General features: G+C 42.9%; 1 protein-coding gene across 2 annotated transcripts in view; it reads left to right on the plus strand.

Moving 5' to 3' along the window:
- SLC24A3 (solute carrier family 24 member 3) overlaps positions 1–27,419 on the plus strand; it is a 331,008-nt gene that overhangs the window by 26,412 nt on the left and 277,177 nt on the right. For both annotated transcript variants that reach the window (XM_074949728.1, XM_074949730.1), the window contains exon 2: positions 12,216–12,353. In XM_074949728.1, coding sequence (XP_074805829.1) covers positions 12,216–12,353 — 138 coding nt within the window. The remainder of the gene's footprint in view (positions 1–12,215; positions 12,354–27,419) is intronic.

Genomic DNA, 27,419 nt, shown 5'->3' on the forward strand with positions numbered 1-27,419 from the left:
CAGAAATGTTTGTTAATGTTTTGATAATATTTTCTATCAAAATGATAAAAGTCACGATAAATTTAGAAAAAGCCAAGCTCCCCCCCCAACTTTTTGCTACTGAAAAAAAGGCCATTTTTCAACATGAAATATCTTTTATTTTGGAAAAAGTTCCATTGACTTTACCAGTAACTGTTACAGGGGATATTGGTGGAAAATGCAGAAGATGTCAAACAGTTGGACGCACTTACAGTACCTATAAATAGGTATTTAAAATGAATTTTGGAAAGACCTCTTGACTTTTAGGGAGCAGAAAAGGAAAACTGCACCTAAGGTGAAAACATCTTATTCTTCACTAGCTGAGCTGCTAATTTTCTAGTGCCAGTAGCACTCAGCGTGCATTATTACCCCAGCTGGGGGCCTCCATTTCTCACAGTAGAACGGCACTGAATTCAGGCACTGTAGAGTATGTCATTCCTCCAGAACTGATTCAGCTTCCTTGATGCTCCTTTTTCTTTAATGAATTCAGGCTCTTGTGACTCCTACAGCAGTGACAGGCAGTGCTAACACTCATATGTACAGGGAGGAGAATTGCTATTCCCAGGAAATAATGTGTGTGTGTGAGAGAGAGAGAGAAAGAAAGAGCATGTGTATGGGAATCCCAGAGTAAAAGTATTTGTTAAATGCAATGACTTTGTGCAATGTTATCTTTCATCTGCCCTCAGATAACGGATCTGACTTCCCCATTATTAATTATTATTGTTTATTTATATTATGGTAGCACCTAGCAGCCACAACTCAGATCACGGTCTCATCATGTTAGACACTATATGGACATGTAGTAGGATACAGTCTCTGCCCAGAGACAAGACAGATAGAAGGTGGGAACAGGCACAGAGACGTGAAGTGGCTTGCCTAAGGCCATACAATGGGTAAGAAGCAGAGACTGCTGACTCTCTGCTTAGTGCTCTATCCACAGGCCCACACTGGTCCAGTCTGACTTTGTTCTCTTTTAAGTTATTTATTTTTTAAAGTAGTGACGTGAGCAACAGAATGTTCTGCCTCCTGCAATGTCATTCTTCGATATATTGGACTTCATTATGTGGGCTATGTAAACATTTCAGTTAACTCAGCTCAGTATGATCATGCACTAACAACCATACACACACAATTAGATGTACACAACATTTTTGAACACCAGTGCAGACGCACAACTATGTCAAAACCACGCATAAGTGGGAGACACCCTGATCAGTGTAACATTTCATTCTGAAAGGAAAAGGTCTGTTTCAGGTGAACCACTTGGCAAGTTTTTCTGAACTAAAAAATGGATGAGTTAGCCATAGCATCTACATATCTGTGGTATGTCAGTATCTCCACTCATAAAGGTAAAACAGTGACCGAGAATTTGTGATTCCCAAACTTCTAACCAATGAAACGCTCTCCTGTAGGGCTCGTTAAAAGTCCTAGCAATACTCACTCATTGAGTGAGGAGCTCCAAGTCTTGAACCCAGAATTGGGGGTTACTAGGAAGCCTTTGCATCCTGGCTGCCATCCAGCCACTTGTTAGCAACTAGTGATTGGAGAGGTAAAAGGAACCTTAGCCCCACCAGAGTCACTGCCCACAGCAGTCCTAATTGGGGGAGTGCCTGCCCCACTGATTGGTCCAGCTGTGCTATTTAAGACAGAAGGAGATGCACAGATAGCTTCCTGTAACTGGAGGAATTCCTGGTTGGCTGTTACATTTGCCTTGCCTGACAGCTGAGCCGGGGTTCTAAATCTGAATGGGCCTGGGCAGAGAGATTTGGAAATCAATACCCAGTCAGGCAGTTCTTGTCCAGAAAAGATAATCACTCAGGGTGATAAACTATAACAGCCTGGAAGAATAAATTCCCAGAAAGGCCTGTGAGACAGAGGATGAATCCAGTTAAGGGCCTGTCAGGGTTCCTTCCCCACTCTGAACTCTAGGGTACAGATGTGGGGACCCGCACGAAAGACCCCCTAAGCTTATTCTTACCAGCTTAGGTTAAAAACTTCCCCGAGGTACAAACTTTGCCTTGTCCTTGAACAGTATGCTGCCACCACCAAGCGTTTTAAACAAAGAACAGGGAAAGAGACCACTTGGAGACATCTTTCCCCAAAATATCCCCCCAAGCTCTACACCCCTTTCCTGGGGAAGGCTTGATAATAATCCTCACCAATCTGTACAGGTGAACACAGACCCAAACCCTTGGATCTTAAGAACAATGAAAAATCAATCAGGTTCTTAAAAGAAGAATTTTAATTAAAGAAAAGGTAAAAGAATCACCTCTGTAAAATCAGGATGGAAAATACCTTACAGGGTATTCAGATTCAAAACACAGAGGATCCCCCTCTGGGCAAAACCTTAAAGTTACAGAAAACGGGAATAAACCTCCCTCTTAACACAGGAAAAATTCACATAAAACAAAAGATAAACTAATCTGCCTTGCCTGGCTTACCTATACTGGTTGCAATATTGGAGACTTGGATTAGGATGAGTTGGAGAAGATGGATTTCTGTCTGGCCTCTCTCAGTCCCAAGAGAGAACAAACACGTAAACAAAGAGCACAAACAAAAGCCTCCCTCCCCGCAAGATTTGAAAGTATCTTGTTCCCTTATTGGTCCTTTGGGTCAGGTGCCAGCCAGGTTAGCTGAGCTTCTTAACCCTTTACAGGTAACAGGATGTTGCCTCTGGCCAGGAGGGATTTTATAGCACTGTATACAGAAAGGTGGTTACCCTTCCCTTTATATTTATGACAGGGGCTCTCAGTACATTCAGTGTGTATGGGCCAAGGTATTCAGGCTGTAGACATGAATTATAAGGGCTGGGGCAGAAGAAATCCTACATCTCTTCAGATGCCAAGGTCATCAGCTTTTCCATAAGTCAGCGATGAGGATTAACGAGAACCATGATGAAAGGAACAGAGGTCCCCCAGCCCTGAGCCAAAAGCAGATCATCAGCATAGCGAACTATTTTGTGTTCCTTGTTACCCGACCACATCTGCCTTCACATCCTCTGCCTCTCCGTGAGCCAAACTCTGCCCCCCGGCACCGCCCTCCCTCCGCACAGTCAAATACTAGGGACACCCCTGCACCCTGTCATCTTCCACAAGCCAGGGAAAATGGATTAGGTTTCCTGTCATGGAGTAGGGCCACTTGATTTTAATAGCACTAGTTGTTGTGGGACTCTCAGCAAGCTGCATGATCCACCCTGTCAAAATGACAGCATGACTTAGTTCCTTTGGCTTCTCTGAGACAGCTGGTTTTTCCCAGAGCCTCTGTTTTCAAGGGTGTTTGTTAGGTTTGCAGTTCCTGCAGGGCCTCTCCGAGTGATCAGTGCTGCAGGAGCTCAGTGGATAATGCTCTTTGCATCTGCCATGTTGAAGCGCTGAGGGATGACTGATTCTGAGGTTAATATTAATTTCACAAAATTTCTTGTTAAAAGATTTGTCAAAAGTACGTAAGTCCCAAAGGGCCTTAGGCATTACAATGCTGATCATTGTAGTACCTATCTTATCGGGCCCTAGCCAGCCAGAGGAATCCACAAACCCTGGGTTAGCTGTCTACGCCACCTAATCAATGTGGAGTGGGGAGAGAGATTGGCTCCTAAATCACTTGGGTGCTTTTGAAAATCCCACCCACTGTTAGATAATTTTTAAATGCTTCTTAAGTGATCTGCTGCTTGTTCTCTAAACTCGGACCTCCTGATCATCCGTTTATACTGTCCACTGTGCTTCTGAAGCTACTTCTCCTTTACTTTAGCTTCTTGTCTTGTCTTAAAGGGGACAGTACTTTAGCAGGATTCCAGTTCACAGTGAACCAGTGATCAAAAGCAACATAATCTTCTCTAGGGCCCCAGAAGGGTGGGTTTGAAGAACTGTGGAAATTCAGAAACTCCTTGCAAACAGGAGCTTAGAGGCAGCGTCGTCCAGTGGGTAGGGCACTGGGCAGGGAGTCCGGAGAGCAGCGCTTTATACCTGGCTGTGCCCCTGACTGGCTCTGTGCCCTTGGACATGTCACTTCATCTCTCTGTGCATCTGTTCCCATCCCACCCTCTGGTACTCTTGTCTAAGGTTTTCAAGGCAGGCAATGGCTCTTGCTGTGTGTCTCTGTACAGCATGTAGCACAATGACCTCTATGTCCTACTCCAGGGGTTGGCAGCCTTTCCGAAGCGGTGTGCCAAGTCTTCATTTATTCACTGTAATTTAAGGTTTCGCATGCCAGTAATACATTTTAACGTTTTTAGAAGGTCTCTCTCTATAAGTTTATATTATATAACTAAACTATTGTTGTATGTAAAGTAAATAAGGTTTTAAAAATGTTTAAGAAGCTTCATTTAAAATTAAATTAAAATGCAGATCTTATCAGTTTAGTGTGATCCTTGCCCTTGCTTTTCCTTGCTGAGTTTTCCAATGTCTGTAAATAGATTATCTTCTTTGGGGAGAGAGAGGTTCCATTCATCCAGGCAGGCAGCGGGCTGAGCAGGGCCGGCGGCCGGGACCCCGGCTGGCAGGGGGCTGGCGGATGGAACCCCAGGCCGGCAGCAGAGTGCCACTGAAAATCAGCTCGCCATAGGTTGCCATAGGTTGCTGACCCCTGTCCTACTCTAATACTAATACAGATGACGGTGCCCTAAGGGACTCCTATTGCATACCCTCTTTCCCCTCCTACTGAAATTTGTACAAATAAAATTGGGTTTAAAGAACTGGCTGCTATTCAGAGCCAGGAATTTTGTTTTTCCATAGGCAGCCTGTTTTCCAGAGGCAGCCAGTTTTTCCATAAGCATATATGGTCTGTGTTGAAATATGCCCTGCCAAATCAGACTACAGTGAAATAATCAATGTATGAAATGATTATGCAACCCTGAGCTCAGATTATTCTGTGAAAAACTTGTGTCTGACCTGACCAGGCGGCTGCTGATTACTTACCACGTCCCACCTATACACGCTGGGGGGAGTGGACCGAAAGCAATACATTCAGAGGAGTGAAATGAAATTAACAAGGAATAAAAATGAAAGAATAACTTCATATGGTGTGGTGCTCCAATTAATGCAGCCAAAGCAATCCTATTAAGGAGAATCGCGGTGGGATAGCTTGCTGTGAACCCCCAGCAGCTTGCTGGCTGATGTCAGCATATGAGATTGTTCTTGGTTGCTTCGGTTTGGTTCTCCCCAGGAATACTGTGCAGTTGTAATTGCTGTAGTTATTAGAGACGTTTTAGGGGGGTGGAGATAATTTGTCCAGCCAAGCGGAAAAAATAGAGACAAAGAGGAGGAAAAAATACAGGAGAGAGAGAGAGGCAAAAGGTCTTTAAAAAGCTGTGTTGTTTTCGGCTCCTGCCAGCAGTATCTCAGTTTGCATAGAAAGTAGTTTATTGTAAGCGAGAGCCGAGGATACCTGCCAACATTGGAAAGTCCTTAGTGGTAATGCATTATGTTTTTGAAATGCCGCAATGACAAATCAGTCCCTTTTGTTTGTTCAGCTGGGCTAGTCTCTGGTCTGTAGGCTTCTCTCCGCTGTCTTCTTTTTTGTCAGCTGAAGTAAATCAGTGCAGCTCCATTGGAGTCCAGGGAGCTATCCTGATATATACCAGCTGAGGATCTGGCCCATTGTCTCTTCTTATGAATGTTGTTCCAGTTCAGAGTTCTTGTGTCCACAGCCCCGACTCCGTTAGGACAGCTATACAAAAATCAAGTTTGCTCTCTGGCTCTTGAGTACTCTTTCTATCCCCCGCATCCAACCCCTGAGCCACATGTGCACTCCCGCTAGAATCTGAGGGAAGAATATTCCCCTACATCCTGTGGCTCCTTTACTGTGTTGAGTTTCATGTTGGCAGCATATGACACCAGTGGGGCTTTCAACAGGCGATCGGGTGGAATCCAAAGCGTTGGTCTTAACCTAAAAGCCTGGAAATGGTTTGGGGCCTGGTTACCTAAGGGCCCTCCACTTCCTCTGTGCCGTGCTGCTACAGAGGCTCTCAGGGAGGGCTTTGGATGGAGCTGCCTCATTGCAAATGGGTGGGTGTGGTTGGCCGGGCATTCTCTTTGAGGCTCCCTTGAGTTCAGAGGTCACTCCCCTGCCCTGCCAGAGCCCAGGTGTGTTAAACTCTAGGCAAGCTGCAAATCCCAGGCTTTTGCGGAGGGGCTGGTCTGATAACTGAGATTGATCTAGCTGTCAGGGTGGGATGAGCAATTCTTCATACCATGTAGTACATTATCGTTAATATCTGGAATAAGAACCCAGACTGTGAATGTCTCCATTCTTCCCATTTATTACCTTGCACTCTCCCCCATTTATTTGTTTTATCCACTTGCTGTGCCTAGACCTATGTACAAATTGTGAGCTCTTAGGGGCAGGGACTGTACAGTGCCTAGCGCAGTGGGGCATGATCCCTGACTGTGACTCCCTGCCCCACAAGCATTACCATAATCCGAGTCCTTTCCAGCTGGTAAAACATTGCTTAGGGCACAAATAAGACTCCACCATCCCTGTCTATCCTGGGCCTCTCCAGCTTGGGTAGCCCTATCAGGAATTAAAACTCACCCTGGCATAACTCCCACAGGGTCACTGGAACATACAAGCCTTCCCAGCATGTCTAGGTGCAGTCCCCAGGGTTGGACTGCCATGGCAGAGGTAACTACTAATAAAAATCTTGGGGAAAGTGCAGGGTCTTCTATAAACCTAGAGAGATAAAGAAGTCAGGTTTTTCCTCTTCTCTGTAGGGATATTATAGTAGCCTACACATGTAGCTGACTGTTTTTTAGGGAATATTTGTGCATGGGTACTTAGTTGGCCATTGAAGTGATGGGTAGGGTTAATTTTTATCCCCAGGGAAAAATCACTAGAATCCCCTACAAATAAATCATCTACTTGCCTTCCCCTTGCCAGAGATTTTTTTTTTAAATGATAGTTACATTGACTGGCCTCATGAAATCACCCCTGCTCCCCAGCCACATACGTGTGTGTGTGTGTGTGTGTGTGAGAGAGAGAGAAACCCAAGGCCAATTTGGTTTGTACGTGACAGAACATAAGCAGGTATCATCTCTGAGACCCTACTAAGACTGTTATCAAGACTCTCTTTTAAGTCTGTGATCAGCTCTTAAGGTCTGATTTTGAAATTCAATAGACATGCTTGAGATCAGTTTGTAATTGAGGGACACAAGTATGTTGCACACTAATGTACTTGATCCATTAAGAGAGAGCCTGCAGGGTATTTTGATGTGTCTCTTTGGTACTTCAAGCAGTATACTATACATAGTCTGTTTGAATGAATAAATAAGAGAGACAAGGTGGATGAGGTAATATCTGTTCTTGGACCAACTTCTCCTTTTTCTTCATGTAGTGGAGTTTCATTTCAGATGGTAAAATTCAATATCTCCTATTTGTTTGCAGTGTTTTTGTAGCCATGTTGGTCCCTGGATATTAGAGAGACAAGATGAGGAAGCAAAAAGACATTCTAGTTATCATCACTATGGGGACATACGCTCAGAGGGTGCTGTTCACTTATTTCTTAAGGCCCTATGTCCCCTCAGTGCTGATAACTAGAATGTCTTTTTGCTTCCCCATCTTGTCTCTCTAATATCCAGGGACCAACATGGCTACACCAACACTGGATGAAATAAGACACCCTGTCCACAAAACCTTCACACAAAACTGAGACCTGATCAGCTGTTTCTTTCCCTGTATTTCACTTTTGTAACCATTAGGAGTATGCAGCAGCAATCTCGTAATAGAGCTTGTTCTCACAAGACTCCCACCCCAATTTGGCAGCTCCCAGAAGACTTTTGAATAAACACAGATCTGCTATTTGTATTATTTATTTATTATTTATGTCTACACAGGAATACTCAGGAAAATTAATCTGATTAACATAAGGCATGTATTTAAAGGGGATTAGTTAAGATACATTAAACCCCTGTGTGGATGCCCTTACTCAGAATTAAAGTGCCCTTAATTTGGTTTAGTTTAATTCACTTTCAAAGGGATGCCTGGGCAAACCCAGTCTTGACTCACTAGCGCTTCCTCTGATCGACCCTGCCCTTTCTTCCTTGCACAGATATTTCCCTCCTCCCTAGAACACGCCCTGCTGACCTCCCTAAACCTCAGAAGACTGACCATGTTTGATGAATCTCAAGGGTTAAACCAGAGTTGAGTCAGTTCCACTTTCACATAATCTACCAAGACACTGAGTCCAGGCTCCGGTGTTCTCGTCACTACAGCTGATGACATTGCAACCACCTCAGGCAGGGTTAGCTTCAAGCCGCTTCCTGTTCGATTTCAGGATGCACTGGGGAAATGAGAAACCCCAATTTTGGGCCTTAGCTGCAGTGGTGTTTTTTTTAAATTACATCATCAATGTATTTATCTGGAATTTTAAAATCTTGGCATGCATTCTGTTCATAGGCCAGGGTCTTCAAGGGCCAAAACTTTTAGTAAAGGATTTCATTTCACCTTTCCTTTTTATTTCTCCTTGATTTATAGAGACAAATTTACACCTGATTTCAGAGTAGCAGCCGTGTTAGTCTGTATTCGCAAAAAGAAAAGGAGTACAGTACAGCATCCGATGAAGTGAGCTGTAGCTCACAAAAGCTTATCCTCAAATAAATTGGTTAGTCTCTAAAGTGCCACAAGTACTCCTTTTCTATTTACACCTGAGTATCCAAAAGCGGAATTTGGCCTATAGGTTGCAAACTCAGCTCTGAGATGGTTTAACCTAATTAAAGCTGGAGACTGAGCCAGATCCTTCACTGCTGTACATCAACATAGCTGTATCCATTTCAGCTGGACCTAATTCTGCTCTTACGCACACCCATTTAAGTGAGTGCAGAATGGGATGCTTTTACTCACTGTGTGTCCTTGCCAAATGGAGCTTTTCCCAAGCTCATTCTGAATGACTTATGTTTAGTTTTCCTTTTGGATAGGTCCAAATTCTGAAACAAGAAAGCTGCTCTGTATTGTGAGGAGAATGAAGAGATCTGCCAGGAGTTTAGGGGAATAAAAATCCTAGAAAGAGGATGTTTTTTTTTCTCTTTCCCTTCACCGGAGAATGAAACGGTAACTGCTCAGAAAAAAGCCCTTTGCTCTGAAAACAAGTGCTGTGTGGATCTCTGACTGCTTAGCTCAGCTGATGAAAGTATGTTTATTATGACACATGAAGGCTGAAGCTGTGCTATTGTAAATGAAGTTACAAAATTAATCTGAATTAATGCTTTGGGATTAAAATCTGTCTCCATCCATGACATATTTATACAGTTAACTCATTGAAGGTCATTTAGAGACCAAGCAATTAGGAAACAGTGTATTTTGAAGTGCGTAAAGTGTGTTGAATTACTGTCGTTATTACACACACAAAAACTAAGTTAAAATATGGATGTTTAATTTACAAAGTCAAGGGCTTAAAAGTTACAAAATGGCAGATTTAACATTGCCTGTGAAATCTTAATTATGCCCCTTTGTGTGTATCCCCCCTGTGGACAGAATGAAGTGGGGTCCTGTGGAAAAAGCAGTATATCATCTTATAATTAAACGATGTCATAATACATACTCACACACAATGGAATTTCTTGGGACAAAGAAAAAGGCACTTTTCTGACCACAGTGATTTCTTCCTGCTGAATTTTAAAGGCGTGCTGCAAACAATGGAGATGTTAGAGTATTTCAAAAGTCACAAAATCTTTTATAGTGGAAAATATCAGGCAACCTAAATATAGGGGCTGTGACCACCTCCCCATATAAAAAAAAACCCTTTCTTTAATCCTCTGTGTCCTCTGAGTCCCTGCCAAAGATTTGATGGTCCCTCCTGCTGTATTTCCCCCACTCTCTATTGCTCTCTCTCTCCCTCTCATACTGTGATGGGCAGTTTGAACTCTGCACTGGTACTAAAAGGGTTAAAGGGACCTGGAGAGCACAATTAGTGCCCATGATGGCACCTGGAGGGTGTGTCAGGTTTAATTAAGACTGAGACTGAGCTTGAGAGGAGCTGCAGGAGGGAACTGGGATGGGCCATGAAGGAAGAAGGGAAGCGGGAGTGGAGGAAACTCTTGAAACAGGCCTGGGAGAAAACCCCGAGGGTCAGCAGCTTGGTTGGGAGGAGCTGGTGTCAAGGGAAGAAAGTCTTGTGAGGCAGCACGTTGTAGAAAAGCAGGAAAGGGCTTTGCAGAGCCTGGGAGGGCAGTGAAACCTTTGTTAAGGATTGGGCCTAGCAAGGCTGGAAGAGTGTACGTTCCTTTGCATTCAGTTTGGACTGTGGGTACGCAGCGGGTATGCAGTGGGAAGGAGTGAGAGGGAACAGGAGCTGGCTGGAGAGCCAAGTCATAAGAAGTGGACCACCAGCTGGCTTGAATGGCATTTGGTGAAGGCAACTGAGAAGGCTTTGCAGTGCCCAGCTATGAGGGGTCGTGCATGCCAGCCAGCCATTTGACAAATACCCTCCGTCCTTCTGTCTGAGACGGATGGGGTGGGGCTCCCTTTTGAAGCTAACATAGTGTAGCCCCCAGTCCTGCACAAGGATCCTGCCTCTGAGCTGACCCTTTCATGCTCTGACATGCTCTTGCAGATTCAAGGCCGTAGTTTCTTAGTTGTCTGGAAGAGCCTCAGTTGGTTGATACGAAACCTCACCTCCTCTCTAATGGGTAGAATGACATAGCTTTGTAGCAGTCTGAACAGCTGTCACAATGGGGGCAAGAGACCAACTGCAATTATATGCATCTTTAGGATAACATGTAAAATGCTGAACTGACAAAACCAGAGTTAAAGAGAGACTGGATTCTAATGAAAGAAAGATGTACAGATGTGATGGAAATCCAGCCTAAACTCCATTTGCTATTTATTACATTGGGCTCAAGGATTCAGTAGGAGATGTGCTTAATTTTTTTGTGTGTGTGTGTGTGTGCTTAAAATGCTCACAATGTCTCAAAACAGTGTTTTCCCTCAAAGTTTGAAGCTCTGTAGGATGCATGTAGCTAACATATGGGCATACATTCTCAGCTAATTAGACCAACATGAAATGTCCAGGCCTGAGCAGTGTCATGCCAAGAATGTTCTGGAAAATGGTCAAATGTTTTTGTTGACATTGTTAAAGTAGGGCTTTATTTAGCAGCACCAACTCTAAGTCAAAGCAGAGAGAGAGAAGATGGGAAAGAGTGGGGTGGAAATAGGAAACAAAAGTAATAACTGAATGTTACCTTTCACCAGGTTACTTACCATATTCATGAAAATGAAACCATCCTGTAATCTGCAAAGATGTGAATGACTGATGGACCAAAATATTTAATTGGAGATGATTGCTGGTTTTGGTACACAGGGTTGTTTTTGATCATTTCCAACAGCCGAATATGCTTTAAGCACTCATAGGAGTCTGGGTTCTGTTCTGGTGTGTTATATTTTCAAGTTTATTGTGCATAAATTACAATTCGTTTTGGTGGCCAATTTGTTGTCTTTTCCCTTCACACTTGTAAACCTCCCAATACATGCATGACAGTCTGTGGACTGTTCAAGTTCATCTGCAAGGAGGGCTGGTTTGGAGCAGTGGCATTTCCCCAGAAGGAGAACAAAGCAACCAGGTGGTGGTGGTAGGACTTATGAATTCAGAGGGACACAGAGGTGCAAAGGAAGCTTATGCAGGAGAGAGGAAGAGAACCGCATATTTTCATAGCAGAGGGGTCTTGTTTAATTGTGGGACCAGCCAAGGTCAAAGGCAGTTGAGCTGGAGCAGAGTGGGAGACTCCATTTGGAGGAAAAGTCATGAGCTGTAGGAGAAGGTTCTTGGCCACCCCAGAGAACTCCGCCCCTAAGCCCCAAAAATGCTCCAGAGTGGTGAGGAAACTGAGGCAGGGAAATGTGTAGAGGTCTTTTACTGTTTTATCTGGCTCTGTACGTCTTCTGTGCTATATAAAGAGTAATTGTGGTTAGAAACCTTTCCGAAGCCTGTGCATGAATCATCTGCAACACCTACTACTTGTCCCTGAAGATGTGAACTGTAACCCAGAGTAACGGCAAGGTGGAGCTCTGGAAAAGGGGTGCTTAAACTACTGGGAAATCTGAGAGACTGGTCCTGGGGAGTTAGGATCGCTGGACTGCAGGGCCTCGTTTCCAAGAAGGAATAGCTGATAGTGTCTGTACCAAGGAAGTGTGAAAAGTCCCTTGGGAGAATATAGGTGCTAGCCTTTTTATCATCCTCAGAGCAATAGCATTCATCTTGTGCCCTTTTCCTCTAGGTTATGATGTCCTGAGCTATCCTATGGAAACTTACGATAAGTGGAGTGGGAGGAGGCTGCTGCAGGCAACCGAGGACAATGCCACTGAGAACCCAGAGGAGACAGAAAATCGATATGTCAAGAACTGCACTGAACCAGGTAGGAATGAATAATTCCTCCTCCTCGACCTCCTCCTTTTGAGGTTGTAGCCAGCTGCCCTAGCTACTGAAATTCTGTATTGATACCACCAGGGTTGCACAAATGCTGTACCTGTTAGTTTTAGTGTCCTCAAACACTCTAATCATATACCCCCTGGATGTACGTGTAATATTAATGCTGCAAACTCCTGGGATGCAAACTATATGGGATGCGTTAGTAGCCGAATTTCCAGATTAAGCAAGGAGATGGGAGGGTTGAGATCGTAGGAGGAATGTTTTGCATATTTACTGCCTGGAAATGTAACTTGAACCTTGGCATAATGGTGAGGACTCAGGTAACCGAGACTCTCACCAATAGGATTACAGTCTGGAAATGTGGGATGTAGTCTTATAGTAACAAAAAAAAAAAATCAAAAATTGATTTTGGAGGAGGGATTAAGCGGAGCTGAAGCTCTGCTTTTTGAAGCTGCCTTTGCCAAGTTGTTTGTTTGCTTATTCTAAAAGCCTCCACATCTATCTTTACAGGGTTATATCCTTTCACTGTCATTAAAAAATGAACCACTCGCAACTCTGCACAGAACTATCACTGCTCTTCCTGAGCATAAAAAAAGAGTAGGGATTCTTTAATTTGCATTCACTTGATTACGTATTGCATTTATTTTACCTAACTGAAAACCCTGATAATAAATCACTAATGGTAGGGGAAGCTTTATAGGAAACCCAAGCCTGTGTTTATTTTTTTAATGGAAGAATTTTGATGTGGTTCAAAGTTATGGAAAGAACTTAAGGCAGTTCTGTATTCTTCAAAGGATAATATTGGTTAACCTCTCAAAGAAATTCTGTTAAATACAGTTTGTATTGTAACTCTGTGCATATATATTTCCCCCTTCGTAATCATTAATAACATTTCTGAGACAGTTGGATGATTGTTCCATTTTCAAAGACAAATATATTACAAAAATTATTATACTGCTCTTTCCTTGATTATGATCCTCCAATGCAAAGAAGATCGCTTCTTACACTTGCATACCAACATTTGTAATAATCCGTCTCCATCTCTTTCTGAGCATAACATCTGCTGTCTCATCCCCATAAGCCTTTTCCATTACCATCCCAAAATAAATTTGGTCTATTTGAAATGTGTTTTTTGCAGGCGTGTGAAGAACAATAATCACAGGAGTTAACTGTGTGGTTTCCATGAGATAAAGCAGAAATGGTAATGCAAATTACAATTGTTACCATGAATTGCCACGAGGTGATGATGGAATATGTTATTTTATGGTAATTATGAAGCTAATTAACACATCGCTGGCTATTGTAGACAAGTATGGTTCTAAAAATGATTTCTCTTTCATTGAAAGCTGATGCTGTTTTTGTAGTCAACACTTAGCCAGCGCTAAAGGAGAAAAACACGCTTTTTGTTTTTCTCCTAAACTGTTAGAGCTGGTAAAAAAATGTCTGATGGAACACTTTTCTGTTGGACAATTCTGATTCAATAGAATCTAGACGTTCCTCGGGAGCATATTGATTCCATCAAAATTTTTGATGAAACACCAGCCAGGCTTGTCGCCTGTCAGCCCAATTTCCTGCCAGCCAGACCAGGTAGCCCTGGCTTCCTGTCTGCCCCGCCCCCAACCTGGCAGCTGCCTTTTGGCACTGCCCAACCATCCAGACAGCTGCCTGCCTGTGGAATCAGGTAGCCGCAAGAGTCAGCTGCCCAGAGAGTTGAGCAACCTGGTGCAAGCCAGTTCTCGGGAAACAGAATTTTTCATTCTTTGAAAAACTTCAATTTATTTTACTTTTCATACTGATTCAGGGCAATTCACCTCTCATTTCCCCCCCAATGCCAAAACGAGAACTTTCTTTGGGAGGGAAATTCCATTTCCCAGCCAGCCTTTCTCTTTTTCTCTGTCCTAGAATGGAAAGAGCCTCCTTTTAGCAAAGCCCTAATAATAACTTTCACATTTACATACATGGACAGGGTGCGTTGTGATTTCATTCACTGCTAAGCTTCACTGATACTGATCATTCTGCCACTGCTAAACAAAGCTGACTTAGGGCCTGATCCAAAGTCTCTGAAGTCAAATCAAGTATTTCCACCTGCTCCAATTGATGCTGGATCTGGCCCTTACAGAGTAACCTTGTCTACTGTGAGATCTACTTCCAAACTGATGATAGAAAGTTGAATATAAGGGGTAGAAGATAGAATCTGACAGGCAAGAAGGCTGTAGTCACAGAATGTATCTCTTTGCCGTTGTACCCATAAAGGATAGTATAATTTTTTGTTTCTTGTTGAGTTACAAAACTGCATTTTCATTATGAAACCTGAAGGTTTCTAACAACAATGGGTTAGAATTTTCAGGAAAATTTCATCCCTTGTATGTTGAAATGTTAATGGAAAAGTTGAATCAAAATTTGTAATTTTGACTCTTTTTGCTGTATTTGGCTTTTATTTTTCTGTTAGCCTGCGGTGCAAATTGGAAACAAATTTTTGTGTAAAAATGTATACATCTTTTCTTTTAACAGAGTGTATTTTTTTCAGTTTCTCTTGAGAGCATACTCTTATATTTTGTACCTATCTTTTTTTCTTTCTCTTTTTTCGGTAGTTTTCAGAGTGTGCTCACTAAGTAAGCCAATTAAAAAAATTTATTAATTAAGATTCACATGAAATACTGTTTGCTTAATTTCCTTTGACATATATATCTAAATGCATTCTGGAAATGATTATTAATAATAATAATAAATACATAATACCTAGCTCGTATGTAGCATTTTTCATCAGTAGATCTTGAAGTTGAAATACAGGGCCACATTCTGAGCTTTGTAATACTGGTGTCAACACCCGCTCAAGTTAATGCAGTTACCCTGGTATAACAGCCAGAATCTGGCCCATGTATGTTATTCTGTAGTATTTGTATGCACACTTTGAAATACTTGTAACTTCTCACTCTGTGAAACCATCAGTAGTTACTCTGTTGGAAATATGAATGAATAGGATGAATTTCACCTATTATCTTTATAATTCACTGCTTATTTTGTGTTACACAATTCCCTCTGGTCCCATTCCACAGAGCATGTGAGTCTGTTGCAGCCCACAGATGCAGAGCCTGGCTCTTTAACTCAAGCTGTAGAAACTCCTGCTATTAGCTTTGGAAGATTCTTGGTTCAGTCTTAGGTTTTGGCCGAAATTGGAAACTGGCATGTCTTTATTTATAAAACCTGTCAAACATAAAATATGCAATGCTGATATAATATCCATCACTACCCATCTCTTTTGTATTTTAGCAGTATATGTAGAATTTGTTAGCTAATGTAAATATATTTGGATCACACACCGAGATCTTTTGTGAGCGACCTGTTCCAGAACCTATTGCAAGCTAGAATCAGTTATAAAAGCTACAAAAGGTGCACATTCAAACTAGAATACAGCTGTTTTTTGTTTTTTTTGTTTTTTTTCAAAAAGGTACATCGCAAACAAGATGAGATGTGCTTCTGGATTTATAATGGAAACCATATTTTTGCAAATATAGTCATTAATTTTAGCTACATATTCTTACTAGCTCCCAGCACCTGCAAGTACATTTGAAATTCATATTGCTTGCTATTGGGCCTGGTATACAAGAGACAGAATTTGGATGACAATGTTGTTGTTTATTATTTGTATTGTGGCAGCACCTAGAAGCCCTAATCATGGACCCCCATTGTCCTAGGCACTACATAAACCCAGAACAAAAAGATGGCCCTTGCCCCAGAGAGCTCACAGTGGTGGGCAACCTGCGGCCCATTAGGGTAATCCGCTGGTGCACCGTGAGAGAGTTTGTTTACATTGGCATGGACGCCTGCAGCTCGTACTGGCTGAGGTTCACCATTCCCAGCCAATGGAAGCGGCGGCCAGCACGTCCCTGCAGCCCGCGCTGCTTCCCACAGCTCCCATTGGCTAGAAATGATGGTGAGTAATCACTTTGAAGAAAGATTTTTATTAACCATACCATGCATTTCAGCTTTTAATACCATGTGCCACTTTAACAGTTGTGGATCTTAAATGAATTAGAGTGAATATTGACTATTAATTTAAGGAGCTCTCCTACTATTTATTTTTTTAAATCTCAAATGGACATGTGGAAGGATTTTGAGGAAACCGGCTTTTTCCCACTGTCTGTGCAAACTCGTCATACGCATAACCATAATGAACAAAAGTTAATCTTTCGACAGTTGGGCTCACAGCATAAACAATATAAATAAATAAAATCAAATGACTAACTGTAATAATTTCTCTAAGTAGGGAGTTTGGACAGAGGAGATAGCAGCTTCTTAATTAACAGTGGCCCACAAGAGGCCAGAGGACTAGGAGGCTAGAACTAGGCAGGGATTTTATACTCCAGAATAATGAATAGTTTTAAAGCATCTTCTCAAGCATGTAAGTAAAAGAGCCTGATAATGTGTACTTCAAACAATTCAGTGCCGCCTAAGATCTTCATTTTTCAGAAGGTCTTTAAAAATTACTGCTATCAAAGGATGCAGCTGGGCTGACTGCTAAATAGCACCGAGGCTCTGTCATGGGTGCCCTGGGTACACTGGGGAGAAATTTGCAAGGAAATAACCATGTAGCTGCCACTTGTGTTAAGGGGAATCATTATATTCTCCTGTATCCCACTGGAAATTTACTCTGAGTGCTGTAGAGAAATGGGCACCCTTTAAAAAGAAAAATGAGCATGACTGAAGTCCAGCTTGATGCATGGTCACCATATGCATTATGCCCCTCTGCAGTCCACACATGCTGTGACCCTTTTGCTGATTGCAGGATCCAGGGCCTTAGTCTAGGGGACAGAGGATTCAGTGTACAGAGTATATAATTAAGGGGACAGAATGAGCCACCTTCACATGTATACCAGTGTCACAGTTTGATTTTTAACTGTGGCCTGCTGTTACATCAGCCGATTGGACTTCTTTTGAAAGAGACTCCCTTCCAGTAGTTTCTGAGGAGAATGCTGGATGTGAATACCTCAGAAATTATTGAATCTATTCATTTTCTGAAATGAGCATCGCAAAATATTAAAGCCATAATATTAAATTCCAGATTAGCTTTTGTTTTAAACACCCTCTTCCTTATTTAGCAACACACTGCATTTGCTGCACATCCAAGTACCTATCAAACCCCAGCAATGATAATCCTGCCTGAGACCTAAACAGCTCAAAAGCCTTCAGCACAGCCTGGCTGAGCATCCAGGCTAGAAATATGGGATACTAAAGTGGAATGGGCTGTCAGGTACAAGTAGTGTTGTGGGTTCATTTTGCCAGCTGCGCGGAAGGTTATACTGTAGCTCCCCTTCATGCCTTCGAGCAAGCAAGAGTGCTATCAGTCGGCATTTCTAAGTGCTGAACCAAAGAGGCAAAAAGTGGCTACAGAAGGAAGCTGGGTGTCTGCATTTCTGCTGTGCTGTTGGTAGTGTAGAAGGGAGACAGAAGAATGGTTTTTCCATCCCGACTTCCTTTTCCAGGCTCTCCGGGCTGTTTGCAGAGATTCATGGTGGCCTCTGCTAATCTACTCCTCTCCCATTATCCTCTTTTGTTTTGTGTTCTTCTTCCCTGGACCAGTAGCACCAGCAACCTGGAGTTGACCAGGTTCTTGTCTCAAAGGGATCTGATCAACTTGGACTCTTAATCAGGGTGGAGGTCTTGGGCCTAGACGGTTAAGGAGATCCTGAATTCTTGGCACAACCTAGAACACTGAATTGTGGGATGGGGAATTACCTGCACAGAGAACAGAGTTTTGCTCAGTTACTGTGACAGCTGCCATGAAATACATTTTATCCTTTTTATTAAGCACACTTAAGACGAAGACAGAACCAATACAGAAGCTTAAAATGAAGAAAAACGTTCATGTTCTCAGTTTTCCCTATTCCCTTTCCCAGCCGTAAAAGGAAATCTCCTTTAATTTACTGTCATTTGTACCTGTCTTAAAGATGGTGACACATGAACATGATCGGGGGGGAAGAGAGAATCAATTTTAGGTGGTACCCTTTGGGTTGCTGTCATTGGAAGTCTGAGCCTGATTTGCCTTAAACGAATACACACTTGAAAAATCGCAGCCACTGCACATGGTCTCATAGACTTCAAGGTCGGAAGGGACCATCATGATCATCTAGATCATTGTCTCATTAGCCAAACTTTGAGCAGAGTCAGGCTCAAACATAGCTCATAACCTGTCTGGTCACAGCAGTGTTGCAAAAGCTGGATTTGTCCTGGCTGGGTAAGCAGTCTCTAATTAGACAGAAGGCATAATGAGAAAAGTAAGAAGGGAGGTAGAAATAAGAGGGAGGGATAGAACACTGACACAAATGAAGAGTTAATCGTAGGAACCTCAAGTTCTTTTTATTTGCCTTTCTTATTTTGAGCATTTAGGGTGCACCGGGGTCACATTTTGAAGCTTTCTATGCAGTCACGAGGGCTAGAAACTTACATTTTCCTTTAAGAATGAAGGCTGAAATCATCCCATATCCACTTGACTCCAGGAGGTGGGGCTTTAAGGAAAACAATAATTATCATGAGACTTATGACAAATTCATAGATTCATAGATATTTAGGTCAGAAGGGACCGTTATGATCATCTAGTCTGACCTCCTGCACAACGCAGGCCACAGAATTTCACCCACCACTCCTGCAAAAAACCTCTCACTAAATTCTTGAGAGTTGGCAACACTGGCTATGTATAATAGTCCCTCATGCTGAGTTTCAGACAGGACTGGCAATAGGATAGGAGATAGAGGAGGGTGTTTGGTTTTGATCACAAATGTTACTATTTACCAACTTCTGTTGGTGAGAGAGACAAGCTTTCAAGCTACACAGAGCTCTTCTTCAGGGCTGGGAAAGGAATGAGGAAGTTTCTGTGTTGCTCAAAAGCTGTTTTCTCTCACCAACAGAAGTTGGTCCAGTAAAAGATGTTACCTCACCCACCTTGTCTCTCTAATATCCTAGGACCAGCATGGCTACGACAACACTACATACTGTAATTTAGCAACCTCAGAGAAGTTGGCCTGTTAATGTAAAGGTATAAAAAGCTGTTGAGATACTTTAGAGATCATTTCCTCTTGATTAATTGTGTTTCACTTTTTTTTTTTTTTTTTTTTTTTTTTTTGGTTATTCATGCGGCTCTTGTTTTGGAAATCTGTTTTTGAAGGGTATTTTCCCTCCATCTGGTCCTTGGTATGGAAATACGGCTGCTTGGACTTCTGATATTGCAGCTTTCCTGCCTAAATTCTAGCTCTCTGCATTCAGTGCAATTGGATTGTTTTTCAGTGTGAACTGGAATTGGGATTATTTTTTCTTCTGCAGGGAAACATTTTTTCTGAGGGTAGTTCAAAAACAAACTCGTCAGCACGTTTGGGGGTGTGTGCTCAGCACAAGTTGGTGTGGGTCAAGGAAGGGGGACAGTCATCAATTATGCCCCCACATCCCTGCAGAAATGTGCTGTGAACAACACTCAGCAAATATAAAGTCTTGTTAGTGAGCTTTGCTGGTCTTGATTCATTTTGTTATCTGGAACTGACAAAAAATAAAGACCTGGAGAGATGAAAATGACAAGGCGTAGAGGAGCTTATTTAGAGGGGAAATAGTGCATTTTCCTTAAAGGTAAAGTAACTTCTGTTTACCATTTGGCTGGAAAAAAAATAGCAAAGATGGTCAGTGATATAGCTGTTGCCAGTGTATGTAAAACTGAGCGGCTAAGCATATATTTCACTGTCATGAGAGCACTTGTAAAAAGAACTAGGGGTCAGTTGTCAGTGGGAAAAGACTCCACGTCTGGCTTCACTTAATACTCCAAGTGGGGAAACAATGCTTTGCTCTTTCGGATAAGTGCTTGGAAAGGGGAGGGCTGGGGGGACGAAATTCTAGTGACACTCTTCATGGCACTGTAGCTGACAGTGTTGGGGTTTGCAGTGGGGTTTAGCTATGGAAATACTCAATGGGAATGACATGAATACTCTGACTGTCCTGTGACATGCATAGTCTGTGTGTGCCATCCATACGTGCATGTGGAGGAAGTGCTCTTTTAGTGCAATGTCATAAAAATGATCTTGCTGGAATTTGACCGTGTGCGAGTTTTAGCTCCAGAGTCGTGCTGTGACTTTATTTTGATTCCTTGCAAGTATGTTTAGCCGTTCTCAAATTAGAGCAGTGCAAGCAGCATATTTGACCTGACTTTAGATATTGCTGTGTATTGCACTTAGTAAATAGGTTTTGTTTTGTACACTGTATTTTGCTGGCCTTTTGTCTATAGGATCTGCTAGACCTATTTGGCTGGGTTTGGTTTTTTAATTGGAGATAGTCGGGTACTTATGCTGGGACTTACAAAGTAACCGAAAGGATGGCCAATTCACTTTGAATTTCAGTGGGATTTGTGTGTGTCATTTCTTCAGGGGACTTCGAAAATCTTAGCCCTGACTTGTAACGCAGCTGAAGTATAAAGTTCTGTGTAACAGCCATTTTCCTTAATTAATGTGCTAGTTGCTGCTTATAAAACATAATTTTAGGAACTAAAGGCTGAGCATTTTCACATTGTTAAAAAAATAGACTCTCCCAGCTAGAATAGTGCTAAAAGCGTTAAGGTCATGTGCCAAATTGCTCTATGGCATTGAGGCTAGAATTTGACCCCTGGTATTTAGAGAGACCACCTCTGCCTCCATGAGTCATGACGGAGGGAAATAATTTGCTTCTCTGCTATTTAGGAGAGCCTGCAGTTGGTTGCTCTTAAAGGGATCAATTTCAAAGGAACTGAAGCCGGACCTCCTGTGTGTAGGACCTATTTGTGCCCACATTTTTTGTGCCCACATTTTTGTGCCCCCCACTCTGGGAGTTTGAAACTCAAGTCCTCAGTTTTGCAGTTACAATTCCTTTGCAAATAGAAAAGGCAGGTGCAAGTTGCCCATAAACAGGGAGGCAGACAAAAACTGCGTAGGAATGCAGCGCAGTCAAGATGAGCAAGGTGCTTGAACTCTGCATGAAGAGTTAGTTCCAACCCAGATGCAAAAGAGATTCGAGTATCTTTCTGGACTAAAGGAGCTAGAGTCTGGGATAAAGAGGTTCTGCAAAAAAAACTCAAGGAGTAGCCACATTTAGGGAGAAATATTTAGGCTTCAGTTTCTCTTTGGTGGGGGTTGTCTGAATTATCAGCAAAGACCAGTTCCACCAAGGGAGTAAATTAGATTATATAGAGCGTGTATATTCTGTTCCAAGCAAGATGGGAACTGCTACATGGTTACACCACCCTTCTGATAACTGAGCACTTATATGTGCCATAGACGGCTGTTTTGGTTTTCTCAGTATTGCCAACTCCAAGCTTTCAAAAATCATCTGTTGCCCCCCCCCAATCATGTGATGGCTTGAAAATCATGAGATTTTACAAAATAATACATTTGGGGTTCTTTTTCTTTGCCTTTGGGTTTTTGAGTCTCGTGAGTCCCCTCTGCTTGTATGTCCTCTGCAACGAGGAGGGCAAGAAACTTTGAATTTGCTAGGAAAGCTGAGCTTCTTGCGTAATTACCTGACTCCAGGAGCTCGGGCTTTAGGGAAAACACAGATAACACAAGGTTTGTGATAGAATCACAAGTATTGGCAATCCTATATCCCCATTTGTCATTGATACACTGTCTTGCATTTGGTGACATTAAAGTAGATGTAACAAAATGTAAAAAAATGTCCCCACACAGTCCCTCTCCTTTTCTAACTATTTTTCTACATAAGGGGGAAGTTTCTTAATGCCTCATCCCCTGGGGACTAGAAAGGGCCACAATACTTTGTCACAAAGTTATTGGTTTGTAGAATAAGTTATTGTAAATGTCAATACATATTTTAAAATACTTATTGTGTTACACTATTGCTTATGAGCCACAGTGGTGGAGTAGGACCTCCTTGTGGTAGGTGCTATACAAACACAGCATAAAAAGTTGGTCCCAGCCCCAAAGGGTGTACAATCTCTAATATGAACAAACCCCATTAGACTACTTGGCTTTTGGCTCATCCATCATTCAGCCTCCAACTTTGTGCTTCTCAACACGCCCAAGGTTTGCTCCCGTAATCTACTAATGAAACCTTGTTGTGACTTGCTGCTTAATTGATGACACTAGTTATTAGCAAGTTTCCCCCACAGTAATTATTTTTAGTGGAAGTTACCACATTGTTACACCCTAGCTATGCAGTAAAAGACATATAGAGTATTTATGATTTTTTAGCATGCATTGGAGGCCAAAGAATGAATGACCTTAGCCAACCAAGAAATACAATAATTGTCCTGAGAAATAATGCCTACAAAAAAAAAAGGAACATACCTACATAAAATAAGGGAAAAGTCTTGTGCTCTTTGTGATAGACATTGGTAGGACATCACTGAGAACCAATTAGAAAGATCCATTGTCTTCCAAAATTGACTTGGTACCTCATACAGCCATAGAGTTTAAGGTCAGAAAGGACCAGCTGATCATCTAGGCTGACATCCTGTGGATCACAGCCCAGCAGAGAACTGGCGGGACCGAGGTGCACCAATGCTCAAGGCCCCCACCATGGTAGGGAACTGATTAGGTGAGACCTACCCAGATGATCCTGACAAACGACCCATGCTCCATGCTGTAGAGGAAAGTGAAAATCCCCCCAGGTCGCTGCCAGTCTGATCTGGGGGAAACTTCCTTCCCAACCCTGTATCTGGCGATCAGTTAGATTCTGAGCACATGAGCAAGACACGCAAGCCGGGCATCTGAGAGAGAGAATTCTCAGTACCACCTTAGAGCACCGACCTACCCTGTCCGATGTCCCATCTCCAGCAACTCTTAATACTCTGACATTGATACGAGTGCCTTTCAGCCTGAAGTGCCCAAAGAGTATTGCAAATATAATAGACTGAAACAGGACCTCCTGCGTACAGGGGCAGCTGCATCCACCACCAGCGTGTGGGGTGGATCACAGCAATAGCATGTACAGAGCAGCGAAGTTAGGGGGAATTTAGGGCCTGACTCACTGGTGCTGATGGGAGTTGTTGAATGGGCATTAGATTGGGCCCTTTTGTAGGTGATATATAATTACCTGATTTGGAATTTCACCACAGGATTATAACTTCTGCTTGTCTCAAAAAAATTGGTGACACTTGATCATGGTCACAGCGCTGTACTTCATCTGAAAGACAGCATCTCCAGCTCAACCTAGATAATCCTCCAAGGGCCTTACCTTACTTAGCTCTCCTGAGCTCAGCACCTGCAATTCTGAGCAGCCTTTACGCAATCCACGCAAGTGCCGGAGAGGGCTCAGGGAGTCCTTATTTCGAACATGCACACACACTCACTCTCTCTCTCTCAGTCTTTTGCATTTAATACTGCTGGGCTAGCAATAGGCTGCACGAATGAATCAGTCTTTGAAATAATAAGACGGGGACTTTGTGTATATTCAGCAGAAAGTCATGAACCCTTTAAATTAGGCGTAGGTTGGGCGTGACAACTTTTCCCTTTTGTCTTTTTCAGAACTATGCTAAATACAAAGCCCGCAGCCTCCTCCCACCCTCATTATTTAATAAACCCTGTTCTCTAGGGACTGTTAATCCAGCATCTTTTGCAGGCACTAAACATTCTCTGACTTTGACACCTGCCAATTATGGCGAGAAGGTTTCCTCTCACAGTGGCTTTTATTAGAACTCCTTTCAGTCAGGATGCTGGCAGCAACTGGAGGGTGGCTCGGTATGTGCTTGAAGATGTCCTATTTCCACTGAGAGGGAGGGATGTGCGGTCACAGAGAAAGGAATTGGGCCTTCAATACACCCACCAACACCGGGGGCAGCTGAGGGAGAGACCTTTTGGTTCACTGATGCTTTGCTGAGTGCATTTGGAGCCTGGTGTGTGGGAGGACAACTGTGTAAGGTGTCATGCTTGCAAATTGATTTCTCTATTAAACTGGGGCTCAGAAAGACATAGAGACTATATTGGTCTGAACCTAGGGGGATGAACTTCTTTAATTTCTTCCACTGACAGAGCGAGCCATTGCAAGCTTCCCTGGATGCAAGCCTCCAGCTCCTGAGAATGCACGGCCTGCCAAAACATGCGATGAAATACACTGTGTGTTTGTGTCTTGGTTGCTGTCAGCTCTGGAATGGGCTGAAAACCTGAAACTCATTTTGCTTTGGACCTCAGCTTGGCTGGCTGCCAAAAGATGAAAACCAAACATGACAGGGCTGCACTGTACATCTCAACCCAGCAGATCACTTATCCCATATCACGTGCACTGCTCGCTTCGGAGCCCACTGCTAGTTTTGTTCCTTTCTTCCCAGCGTAACCCTTTGTTTTCCCTTTTGAAGCCATGGCAAAATGCAGGCTTACAGAGAATGAGCGGTGGCCCACCAGGGATCAAAGAATCATAGAATATCAGGGTTGGAAGGGACCTTAGGAGGTCATCTAGTCCAACCCCCTGCTCAAAGCAGGACCAATCCCCAATTTTTGCCCAGGATCCCTGAATGGCCCCTTCAAGGATTGAACTCATAAGCCTGGATTTAGCAGGCCAATGCTCAAACCACTGAGCTGTCCCTCCCCTTGATCCAGAGGGATCTGGAGCCCTATATGTTGGATTGAGGAGGGAAGAGACTCTGTGAAAATGGTCCCCAGTTTAAAAAAAAAAATGGAGGCGCACAGGGTGCAGTATTAGAAATCAAACTTCCTAAGCAGAGTTGAATGATCACGTTTGCAAAGGTAACTGCAGTTGGATAAACAAATCTCTGTTACTTTTTGTCTAAATGCAGGAAGCAAATACCAGCATTCTTAAGTACAAAGAAGGGGGAAAATACTTTCCTAGGTACATCGCCTACAAATTCTGACAAACATGAATCAAGAACCCATACTGAAAGGAGATCAGCAATGGAGGAAAAACTGGGCTCCTATGTCACCCACAGAATCTTCCAGGGTAGCCAGCCCTGAATTGATAATGTTATAAAAACAATCAAAAATAAAAACCCCAATGCATTTTTCTTGGGGGGGGGGGAGGGGGAAACCATTTTTTTTTTGGTATACATTCTAGAGAAGCCTAACATGACTCCAAGCCAACTTGTATATAGTGGGTGTATGTATTACTCTGTAGATTGATAGATTACAAGGCCAGAAGGGACCATGATGGTCATTTAGCCTGATCTCCTGCAGAACACAGATCCTATAACCTTACCCAGTAATTTTGGCATCAAGTCCACAACTTCTGTTTGAACTAGGCTCCTTTTGAGACTTTTTCTTGTTAAATTCTAATACTTTGCATCACCAACATAGAGAGCCCAGTTCTGCCTTCTGATATATCCTGTCAACTCCTATTGAAAACAGTGGGAATTATGTATATCTGAGCAAAGGGGTGGGCCCATAGAAACCAGCCCACAGAGCGTATAACTGTCCGGGGGAATGCCCACAGCTACCTTTTATTCGAGATTGTGCCTTCTTATGGCTCTCCTTTGAAACCAGTGCAGTCAGCAAACTGCTGCCTGCCATGCTAGCCAAAGCTCTAGAGTGAGCCGCGTCTCTGAAATCGGACGCTTGATAGATGACCTTTGGTGAGTGGAGTCCTTTTGGAAGAGGGTTCTTCACTCCTCTCTTATGGACAGTCTGAAGTCAGCACTGGCATGTCCTGTCAGCATGGGTTAAAGCTCCACTTCAAGTTTTGCAAATACAATGGCAGCGCTTGATTAGATAAAGGAATAAGTGTTTTCGAGCTGCACCATTGTTGTTGTAAAGTGCTCCTCTGTGTGTTGGAATTGAGAGTCAGTTTTGCAACACACAATCACATTCCATGTGCAGGGGATAACTTCTGTACCTCTCCCTTTGAGTTTCTAGAGTGCCCATCACTGTAGTATCTGCGGCCCAGATTTTTAAAGGTATTTAGACATTGCTCCACTCAGCGATCCAAGGGCTAGGTGAGATGGCTAAGACCCATTTTCAGAAGTGTCTTAGGCACTTAGACTAGGTCCCATTGACTTTCATTGAGACTTAGGTTTCTAGGAGCCTGTCACTTCTGAAAATGGGACTTCGCTATCTCAGTTGCATAGGCCTTACAACACTGAGTGGAGCAACCCTAAATACCTTTAAAAATCTGAGCATCAGCACTTCTCAGGTACATTAGATCACTATGGTGAGTTCCTTAGGGATCTCCATGGGTCCCTTGTTCTTTTCCCTTCCCTGGTTAAGTGGGCTTTGTTTGAGTTATACATCTTCTGCATCTCTCCTGTCACTCTAATTTTGGTGTCGAAGCTTTCTCAAAGAGTAGGGACTGGCAGAGAATCCTGGAGTGTAGTCAGGCTCTGAATTAGCCTGATCCCCTCAACTAAGGATACTTTATCTCCAGTTCTCAAATGCTTTAATGGGCTTTATGAGGTGTGTTGCCCCAAGAGGACCCAACTATCTGGGTGGGTTGTGGATAGAATTGCTGATGTAGCTGGGTCCTAACACTTTGGAGTCTTTTAGGCTCAGGTTCAGTGCCTTAAACTGGCAGTGGAAGTGGACTGGGAGCCAGCAGATGGATCAGAACACAGGAAATGATGATTTCTCAGGGAGGAAGGCAGGTTTGCCTCTCTGGTGATTTCTGTTACCAGTGGCTGTAGTTGTTGTTTGTTGGCTGTAGCTAGCATGGTTATGTTTTGCCGGTGGTGTCTCGAATGTCGCTACAGAATTCTTGAGTTGTATTGTGTACGGTTGAGCCAAGCTCCGTCAGGGTGATGGGGTAGGTAATGCCATCTGGGCCAAAATCTACTTTTCTGCTCACTGGGTTCCTCTCACATTTGGTTGACCTTGTCCAAGAGGCAAGAGTAGAACTCTCTGCAGCTGTCAGTGCTTGGGTCTCATTAGAGGAAAGGCAGTTGCTGTGCTTAGGGTAAACTTGCTGAATAGTGGAACAGCATTCTTGGAAACTGAGCTCGTAACAAACTGGATTCTGTTTCCAATTAATTTGAATCTTTTCAGAGTCTGAGATTATGCCCTCCCTGCCGTGTCCTGTTGGGAGTTCATTGGGCAATAGTTAAAGTCCTGATAATCAGTTTATATTCCCTACTGTATGATTTTAGGATTTC

The sequence above is a fragment of the Natator depressus genome, chromosome 3 (assembly GCF_965152275.1).
Source record: "Natator depressus isolate rNatDep1 chromosome 3, rNatDep2.hap1, whole genome shotgun sequence".
Classification (NCBI taxonomy): Eukaryota; Metazoa; Chordata; order Testudines; family Cheloniidae; genus Natator; species Natator depressus.